At 33.6% G+C, this 10,268-nt stretch overlaps 2 protein-coding genes across 3 annotated transcripts; both read left to right on the top strand.

Annotated features, from left to right (window-relative positions):
- Nucleotides 1–1,303: 1,303 nt before the first annotated feature.
- On the top strand, nucleotides 1,304–4,331 carry LOC114375065 (HVA22-like protein k). 2 transcript variants are annotated; one of them, XM_028332816.1, is made up of 8 exons: nucleotides 1,304–1,384; nucleotides 1,472–1,530; nucleotides 1,638–1,735; nucleotides 2,194–2,245; nucleotides 2,516–2,579; nucleotides 2,810–2,905; nucleotides 3,267–3,339; nucleotides 3,773–4,331. In XM_028332816.1, exons 1-8 carry the CDS (start codon nucleotides 1,370–1,372, stop codon nucleotides 3,874–3,876), a joined length of 561 nt encoding a protein of 186 aa, XP_028188617.1. In that variant the 5' UTR covers nucleotides 1,304–1,369; the 3' UTR covers nucleotides 3,877–4,331. The 2 variants fall into 2 exon arrangements, with proteins under 2 accessions (XP_028188617.1, XP_028188616.1); XM_028332815.1 differs by having other exon boundaries at nucleotides 1,307–1,387.
- Nucleotides 4,332–5,271: 940 nt separating this feature from the next.
- On the top strand, nucleotides 5,272–8,331 carry LOC114376062 (arabinosyltransferase RRA2-like). The gene is made up of 2 exons (XM_028333978.1): nucleotides 5,272–5,707; nucleotides 6,874–8,331. The coding sequence occupies exons 1-2, from the start codon at nucleotides 5,507–5,509 to the stop codon at nucleotides 7,984–7,986; spliced, it is 1,314 nt and encodes a 437-aa protein (XP_028189779.1). The 5' UTR covers nucleotides 5,272–5,506; the 3' UTR covers nucleotides 7,987–8,331.
- The last annotated feature ends 1,937 nt before the right edge of the window (nucleotides 8,332–10,268 follow it).

Raw genomic sequence — 10,268 nt, forward strand, 5'->3', positions numbered from 1 at the left:
ACAACCCTTTATGGCATTTTTAATGTGCAATGTGTCCTATACCACATCACATATAGTGAAATGTTGTGACCTTCTCCCTATGACCCATATCTCCACGGAGAATATCTTTCTAGAAACAGAGTAGCATGATCACAAGCTCATACTCTACCGACCTAAGCATGCAAACAGTATTCACCCTAATATGGAATGGTAACAACATTAGGTGGAACATGCAAATCAAGATTCACCTAATATAGTATGGAAATGGAATTAGGTGATAACATGTACATGATAATACTCTCCAATCATGGATAAAATGTAGTAATTCGTCAAGAATGTTAATGTGTATGCCACCAGAAACACAACGAAAACTAGTGTTCATGATGTTATGAGGATTGGGGAGTGTCAAACGCTAGGAGTATTGCTGTCAAAAAAGAAAAAACTCATTTTAAAAGTTTTAGGGTTTGAATAATCGTTTGGGGTGTCTGATAAGTATTCCCCAACATAGATATAGGCTTTGAATGTAGGTATTTGCACTGCTCTGAAAAGCCCAAAGACTACTAGCCCTACATGTGACCATTTTCAATTTTGAATTCGACCCAATGTAGACAATCATATCATAACTAACCTAATATTTTCTCTCTCTCAAAAAAAAAAAAAAAAGACACCCAATATTACAGCAAATTAAAAATATTGTTGTAAAAAATGGTATTCTTTGACATATGTAAAAATACTTTAGTTAACTTTTAATATCGTAGGAATATTTTTAAAGTTTAAAAATAAAAAATAAAAAATAAATGTAAAAATGAGAGTCACAGTAAGTTAGAAAATAGTTTTTCACATTCTAATAAGAATGTAACTTTTCCTATCCCATTAGAATGTGAATAAAAATTATATAAACATGAGAATATAACATTTTTAAAAATAAAAGATATCTAAAAATATTTTTTATAATCTCCTAACAAATATGTTTCATCTTCATATGTTTTTTAAACATAGGATGTTTAATAACTTTTAGTAGATTTTTTTTAAACCATGTTTTTTTTAATCCATGGAGTTAAAATCCAAGACTTTACAATGAATATTGTTTCTTTCTTTTTATTTGCTATTTTTTTTTAAAAAAAATTATTTTATTAATGTATATTTTCCCTTTGTATCATGACTTTTTATTTTTTTTATAGAAAATAAAATAGGAGAGGTTAAATTACTCTAATAATTTTCAAATTAAGAAGAATTAAAATGTAAGAGACTAACAAAATCACATCCAAATTATAAACACTAAAAAGATAAAACGAATAATTTAAGGTAATTTAAGGAATAGAAGAAACAAAACTTGGATTGTGTCTTTAGGGATGATGCTGAAATCCCTAACCTAAAATTCCCCTCCCTGATGGCTTTACCAGAGGTAGTTCGTTCCGACATTCTCTTTGTCTTCATTATCACACGACAAGCTGTTTCTGTTTGTGTTCTGATTCACACTGATCATATGCAGGTTGGGTTGAGACTGCTCCTTTCACCCGTTACTTCCAACCTTCTTCTCCGCACAGCATGGTATCATATGCTTGCTTCCCTTCAATCATTTTCATTTAAATCATAAAAAAAACATTTTTTTATACTCATCAACACCTTTTTCAGTGATATTGGGTTACTTGTTATAGCTGTTCAATAGGGCTTGCGCTTCCCGTGTATTCCACGTTTAAAGCTATTGAGAACAATGACCCATATGAGCAACAAAGGTGCCTATTGTATTGGGCAGGTTCTATTTTTTCTTCAACCTCCATTTCCTTGTTAAACATAATAAAATTGATTCTTTTTTGTTAGCATTAATTTTCTATTAATTTGATTGGTATTAGTGATGCATGCTAAATTGCCAATACCTTTATGATGAGTAGAATACATATATTGAGGTCACGGGTTAAGACTTAAGAGGACTATTCTGGTGTATTTTGATTTTTCCTTGTACAACTTAAATACAATTTTGGTAGTTTTTATCGTATGAGGGTATATATCTTTGGAAGTTTTGGGTCATTGCTTATGAATTTGAAATGAACTCGTTTGAAGAATTCTCAAGTTAGTGGGATTGGGTGTAACTTTAGGCTACTAATTGTGCTCTTTTATAATCTGTGCTATTATAACGATTTACTTTGATGAGTTCATTCAGTTGATGGATTTGTCTGCATGTGTATCAACACCGATCTCTCTTGTGGTTTTCAGCTTATGGTTCTTTTAGTGCTGCAGAAATGTTTGCTGAAAAATTATTTTCCTGGTATGGACAACTTCTCCATGTGTTTTATTATTTTTAAGTAATTCAGGTTTTTCATTTTTCTTTTCATGGAAGCTTACCTTGGTATCTGTTTCTGATATTCATTGCTAAACAAGTTATTTTTATTTTCTCATTTATCTTGTGATCCTAGTTGTCTGTATTTATGTTCTTCTGAATGACATTTAAAGATTTCAGTTCTGATATGTTTGTTTGCTTTCAGATTTTACTTGAGGCATTATGATCTAACAAGGTTTGTTCACCATATTTAATTAGGATTCCACTCTATCATCACATGAAGTTTGCATTTCTTGTTTGGCTACAGCTGCCCACTCTTGATGTAAGCTTAACCAAATTGCTGCACTTATTCACTTCCTGCTATGCTTTCTGAATTTTCTTAGTTAATACCTTATCTTGGTAGTTTTGTTCTTGTATTGTTTTTTTTAATTCTTAAGGGAGATGTCTTCTGTTCGGTTCTTTTACTCCTTTCACACTTGTTCTCTAATAAAATATGTTCTTTTTCAAACACAATAAATAAATAAACAAAACCACGTGATACTTGTTGAACAGGGTGCAAGACAAATGTATTCTAGTCACTTGCAGCCATTCCTGTTGAAGCATCAAGCTAGAATGGATCTGATTGTTGAATTTGTGTATGGTGCAATGGTAAGAAGTTGCTCATAGATTTCATTATTGTTGAAAATGCATTTTTCATCTGGTTTGATTTTCCAATTGTGGGTTATTATTTGTCTGTTAGGACAGAGGGTGTTCTTATTATGCTGTTTAATTTATTATTATTGTCCATAGGAGTTTGGCTAGGTACTGTTTGTGTGCCAGGGATTGTGATTTAAGAAGGTGCTTCTTATCAAATTTGTTTTATGAATTGCACAGGACTGACTTGGCAATCTTCCCCATTGTTCATATTGTTGCATATTGCATATATCATTTCATGCATAAATTTCTTATGTACTGTAAAAAATATAAATTCTTAAAAAAGAATTTTATTAATTGATTTCTGACCTTACAGAGTAAAATTATTAGTGCATACAAACCAGAATTGGAGCTTGCAAGAACTCTTGCAGTGAAGTTTTTAATGACAGGTATGCGTGTGAACTCCGTAGCTCTATTATGCTGACATTAAACTCTCCATTTCAATTCCAATCTGTTATTCTAAAAGAAAACAACACGAGTCAATGGAAAATCAGTGCTAGTTTAAACCATTTAGCTTCCCTATTCTTCGTTCTGGAAACATTATATTTAGTAGTAGGTATGTAATATGTTGTCATTAGAATCATGGGAACTTAATGCTATTTGGGTATAACTAGACATAGTTGTGTGGATATGTAATTTCAGTATGACTTTTTTTAATTCTGTGCACATTAGCTTTTATTTATTGTGGCTGTAGTATGTGGGATTATGGTCTCTTATGTCATCACATGGATTGGTTTTCCTTAGTTATGAAATACATTTTGGTTTGTTATTGATTTTTCAGCTAAGAAATCTGTATAGTCATTTGGTTATTTTCTGTATCAGCAACTCAGATGATTAGGAATTTCATTCATCCAGTTGGGAGGGAGTTAAATGACATTGAACCCCAAAAGAGGCAGGTTCAGGATTCAGAATCAGAAGAAGAGTAATACATGTTTTCTTCTCTTCTCATTATAACAATAAAACCTTATTCCCCTAAGTGAGGTTGATTATATGGATCACATGAAGTCATTGGGCACGATTAGTTAAAGGAAAAAATTAGGCCGGCTAGTTTTTAATGAACGAATGTAATGATTTGCATGTGGTTCTGAGTTTTGATTATTAGTTCTGATAATTTTTTTAGTTTTATTTATTTTCTTGATTTTCACTCGCTATACATATTTGATGTAAATACTGATTTTCGTAGCAGTTGTCTTGGGAGTATTATAGACTTATAGTATTATAGAAGTACATAGTTAGGACCACGTTTATGCTTGCTGACCTGTAAGCATCGAACAACCATATGATTATACTTTATGTATTTTATGCTGGTGATTTTCGACAAACAGTATTGTGAATGTTTGAGGATTCATCATTCATATATTATTGTTCTTTTTTTGACAGATATACAGAATTAATTCCCTCTTACTATGACATACGATTTAATATACAGTATATGGTAAAGACTAATTTAGGCATGTAATTACACTCAATTTACAGGAAAAAAAAATTGTCTAACAGTGTTGAGTAACTTGAAAGCTTATTTGACCAAAACAGATTTGTTTAGTAAAATAGCTTATTTTATTGGTTTGTAGGATTTTGTTTTTGAAATGTTACTTCGTGTAGTGTTTAAGTTTATCAGCTTATAAGCTCTTAACTTACTTTTTTATTTTTATTATCTTATTAGAATTTCTCCTTTGTTCTTATGTTAAGAAAGTCTTCAGACTTTTGTTCACTTTCACCTCTTTTTTACTTTTATCGAATATCATTTCTTTATAATATAAAATCATAAAAATTATAATATAAATTCATTAATATTCTCTTATTTTATTTAATATATTTTTTTTTAAAATGAGAATAAAATTGGAAAAAAGATTGTACTAATTTTAAAGTTATTTTATATTGATCAATTACTTTTAAAACTAAATTTATCAAATATCAATTTAATTAGTTAGTTTGTCGGTTTTTAATTTTCAATTTCAAGCTTTAAACTTTTACCTAACCTTTTGACTTTCAGTTATTCACAAGTTTTATCAAATACAATGAAAATAAACAAGCCGTTTGTCATTATTAACTTGTTATGTGAGCAATTTACGTTAAAAAAATAATGGCATAATGGACTAAAATTACTAAATTTTAAAAATAAATAACTATATATACAATAAAATTTATCGAGAAATTAAAATTACACAATCATAAAAACTGCGTATCAACCCATTGGGATGATACAGTAATGTAAAATTCCGCACTGTATTTACACATGTGATTTTTTTTTTCTTTTTTCTAAAATGAAGTACTGCAGATTTACTTTTGTATTAATTTAATTTGAAAAATACCAGTCAACTGTGCATTTCTGTCTGAACTCGCGATCTGATTCCTTCTCCTCAATAATAACATATCCTTGTTAGGTGAGGGTGAAAGAAGAATCTGAGAAACTTGTTACGCAATCAGCATCACTCTCAAAGTTCAAAGGGGAATGAATGCTTTTTCTCACAACAACAACCTTGATCGTTTCATTACTGTTTCCCCTTAACCCCAAATAGATATAAAACACAACAAGAATCTCGTTTCGGGGATACAATGATTGGGCGCAGAGACAGAGAGGGACCCTTGATGAGGAACAACAGCACTAACTCTCTTCGCAAATCACGGGTCCTAACCTCAGTTGCAATTGGTGTCCTTATTGGATGCGGCTTCGCTTTCTTGTTCCCCAATGGCTTCTTCGTTTCCGACTCTGTTGCCCCTAATCGCCATATTCCTCTCGCTGGATCCAAGACCCAGGTTTTATTTTCGTCAAAGACTCCACCTTTCTGTTTTTTCTTACTGTTTCGGCTTTTGGGTCTCATCACAATCTTCATCACTTCTGTGATTATCGTTGACTGGGAATTCCCAATGTTCTGACCAACTGTTTCTCTTGTTTTGTTTTTTGAATTGTGTTTGATCTTGCTGATTCTGCTAGTTTTGGATCTATCTTCCCTCATTATATTATCCACGGAGAAACAATACAAACTTCTTTCATCTTTTAAGATCTGTTAACATTTCTGTTGTCATTTTTGCCTGGCTTGTGTTGAATAGGGATAATAGCAAGGATAGAACTTGTATGCAGTTTCTTGATTGCTTTTGATATTGCTCTCTAATTAGAATTGAAGTATTTCCTCAGTAATCTGCATAATAGAAGTTTGCATTAAGGATCAATATAGGTTACCAAGATGATACTCCAATTCTGATTAGTGATTAGAGAATAGCACCAAAAAGCATACAAGGAACAGTTAAGTTTTGCGCTAATAGTAATGTTAGTTTTCAACGTGTGGATCAAAATGACCTTTTTTCCTGGATTAGTTGATCCTGAAGATAAAACTGCCCAAGTCTGGTTGATTTCTCTACGTAGGGATAAAGCACTATCCTGGTTTATATCTAAGACCGTAATTCTGTTTGTAAGATGATTGGGGATTTGGCTAATATTGTTAAGTTTTTTCACACATGCTTAAAAGTCAATCTGGGCGTAATGCATAAGTCTACCTACCAATCCTTTTGCCTTGGTTTGTATAGAGTATAGATAGAATGTTATCTTTCTTTGGTTGGTTTACACATGGTTTCTCATGGTTTATAGGATTGAATTTTAGTTTATGCACAAGCTAATTTTATTTTTGATTGAATTTTATCTTGCATTAGTATCTTTCTATATGAAGGGGAGTGTTAAGCTGCTAGCAACATACTCTCTAACACAATCTTTACCATTGGTTAAAATTTATCAAAAACCACAAAATTATAAGTGAGACTCATTAAACGAGAAGTGGGGTGGTCTACAAAATTTTGTGATTTCCAGTAAATTTCAAACAATAGTTGAGAATGTGTTTGAAAGAGTGTGTTGCTAGTATTTCTCCTATATGAAAAAAGAGTCCTGTGGCATGACAACATCATTTTTGTGATGGATATTGTTCTGACAGAAAAATTCAGCTGGATGTGAATCCTCGGATCGGGTCAACATGTTGAAATCGGAGTTTGTGGCGGTATCAGAGAAAAATGCTGAGCTGAAAAAACAGGTGAGAGAATTGACTGAAAGGCTTCAGCTTGCGGAGCAAGGGAAAGACCAGGCTCAAAAGCAGTTCCTTACATTAGGAAAACAGCCTAAAGCTGGACCTTTTGGTACTGTAAAGGGATTAAGAACCAACCCTACTGTTGTTCCTGATCAATCTGTGAATCCAAGATTGGCAAAGATATTAGAGAAAGTTGCAGTTAAACAAGAGCTTATAGTTTGTCTTGCAAACACCAATGTGAAGGAGATGCTGGAGGTCTGGTTCACCAATATCAAGAGAGTTGGCATAACCAATTATCTAGTTGCTGCTTTAGACGATGAGACTGCAAAGTTTTGTGAATCAAATCAAGTCCCAGTGTATAAAAGAGATCCAGATGATGGTGTTGATACCATTGGAAGAACAGGGAGCAACCATGCTGTCTCTGGTCTTAAATTTCGTATTCTAAGAGAATTTTTGCAGTTGGGATATAGCGTTCTTCTATCAGATGTTGACATTGTATATTTGCAGAATCCTTTTGATCATCTATACCGTGATTCAGACGTGGAGTCCATGAGTGATGGTCATGATAACATGACAGCTTATGGCTATAATGATGTGTTTGATGAGCCTACAATGGGTTGGGCTCGATATGCTCATACTATGAGGATATGGGTTTACAACTCTGGTTTCTTCTATATCAGACCAACAATCCCTTCAATTGAGCTTTTGGATCGTGTGGCAACACGACTTTCAAAGGAGCAAGCATGGGACCAGGCTGTTTTCAACGAGGAACTGTTTTACCCCTCACATCCTGGTTATGATGGGCTTCATGCTGCCAGAAGAACTATGGATAGGTATCAATTCATGAACAGCAAGGTCCTGTTCAAGACAGTGAGGAACGATGCTAGCCTCAGCAAATTGAAGCCAGTAATTATTCACGTGAATTACCACCCTGATAAGCTTCCCCGAATGAAAGCAATTGTCGAATACTACGTTAATGGGAAGCAAGAGGCTCTCAAACCTTTCCCTGATGGCTCAGATTAGTAACCTTGTATCTGCAGCTGAGGGTATATTTTCTTGGTGTCAATTGTTTAGAACAGTTTTACAGTAGATTTTATTAGTTACAAAACATATGTGCAGGTAAAAAAACAGATATCATTTTACGAGCACATTTATTTATGTTTTTAGGCACCTTTTTGAGATGGTTCGGCCTTTTCTTCTATTCGTTTTTCACGCTTGCTTTAGGTGGGGTTTACATAAGATTTCTTCTGTAACATTTGTTGTATGCTAATTTGAAGTTTTTGCTGTTTTTATCTCAACCCCACGTACAGATTGGAAAATAAATATATATTTAGGCCCTGGAGACCTATATGTTAGGGGCTGCGGGTATATTGTCTTGGTGTCTCAATTGGTGTCATGTATATGATTTCATGGTCAAGGGAAATACTCATAGGTGAAGCATAAAGGTGACACTTAAGAGGGAAACAAAAAAAATGGTTAGCTCTGCCAGGGTTTATGAAAAAGCCGACACTATCTCAACACCTAAAGAGGAGGATCTCCTCCATAGGAGTACGAAAAAGATTGAGGAACTTCTAAAGGCTATGTTGAAGGATCTTCCATATCTTTTGTGGATAAGTTATTGGAACCTGTCGGAGAAGGAGAAAAGCCAATGGAGTTGGAAGAAAACGTGATGTTCACTCTTTGGCAAGTCTATCAATTCGTTCAAGTAGTACTTTAAAAATTGTAAGATCGAGTGTCGAATTTACAGAAACTTTGACTGTATTCAGAGTTTATGTATATATTTAATTTTCAAGCAATTAACGAATTGATTTAAATATTTGCAATATGTGGCATTAAATGTAAATTTGACATAAAATTAAACTATAAAGCTAGTATGTGCAAGGACGAGAAAAACAAATACTCGGAGTAGTGAAGTGATGGAGAATTACGGGCATGTTTCAGGCTTAGCCTACCAAAGCTCCTCTAAATGCAACGTTAATAATTTTTCTCTATTCAATATTATTTCAGTTATCACCCATATATGCTTGTATATTCTAGCCATGATTCCTCACATGAAAGAGTCTAACCTACCTAATTTCTCACATAATCCCTTAAAAGATAAATTGCATTATGAACAGAGATGTATAAACTAGGTTATATAACACCATTTTATCCCTATAAATGGATTATTTAGATATTCTTTTTTCAATTCTTAAGAGATAAACATTTTCCAATGTCTAAACCTTATAACATCACATGAACATGGGTGATCAAGCCACAAACATGATAATAAGTACAGAAAAGAGACAATGATACTGAAATAACATTAAATAGATAGTTAGAATCATTACATCAAGAGTGTTTGATTGCTAAGCTCCCAACAATGGGTGGTTTAGTCTCTCATTGTCATGAGAGACTTACAAACACAAACAGGGGTGAAGGTAATGGAAGAGAATGGAGGAAAATGGAGAGGAAGGAAAGGAAAAGTTCCAAATGAATGGGTCTCCCTCCAATGGACGTGCCCTAACTTCTTGTGCTCTATGGAATGCTAAAAGAATGTGAGCGAGGCTGCACGCTAAGCGAGGAATAAGTGACCACGCGCTATTCGTGCACCATGTGCTAAGCGCGCATGCACGTGCCATCTGGCTTCCCAAGTGGCTTCTCGCGTTGAGCGAGGGTGGCGCACTAAGCGAGTGTGAAGCGCTAAGTGAGACTCTCTAGTTCTTCAAATCCCTTTTATGCCTTCTAATGTGTCTCTACAAAAAAAATATACCACCAAAAACACTATAAATTTACCAGTTTGAGACCTACCGGATAAAAACTTAGAAGATGCCAAAATCCTAATGTTAAAGACAAAAAGAAGCAATAAAAAGAAGGGAAAATTAGATAATTTATGTGTGATTTAATTACAAAATTTACAAATACATTGCAATTATCACGTTAGTAAGGAGGTGATGGAGGAAGTACCAAAGGAAAGAGATGAGGATTAGAAGATAGAAGGGTCAGGGATCCCTCTATTTGATGTGAAACTCTTGAGATGGTCATCCCATGGTTAAACAAGCTAGTGGTGAATGTTCTAGGCAAACATGTTAATTTTTGAATTATTGAATCGAAAATCCAAAGAGCCGTGGCATGCACAGGGAAGATCCAAATTATCAACCTCCATTATAGGTAGTTTCAAGTAGTATTCAACAGTTAAGACAAGTATAATTTTGCGCTCTTTGAAGAACCTTGGATGGTGGCAGATCACTACCTTATAGTGCAAAGATGGAGACATTTTTTCTTGATGAATGCAGAGCAAGCCAAAAATATTTTCATTTGGATAA

The sequence above is a fragment of the Glycine soja genome, chromosome 11 (genome assembly GCF_004193775.1).
Source record: "Glycine soja cultivar W05 chromosome 11, ASM419377v2, whole genome shotgun sequence".
Classification (NCBI taxonomy): Eukaryota; Viridiplantae; Streptophyta; class Magnoliopsida; order Fabales; family Fabaceae; genus Glycine; species Glycine soja.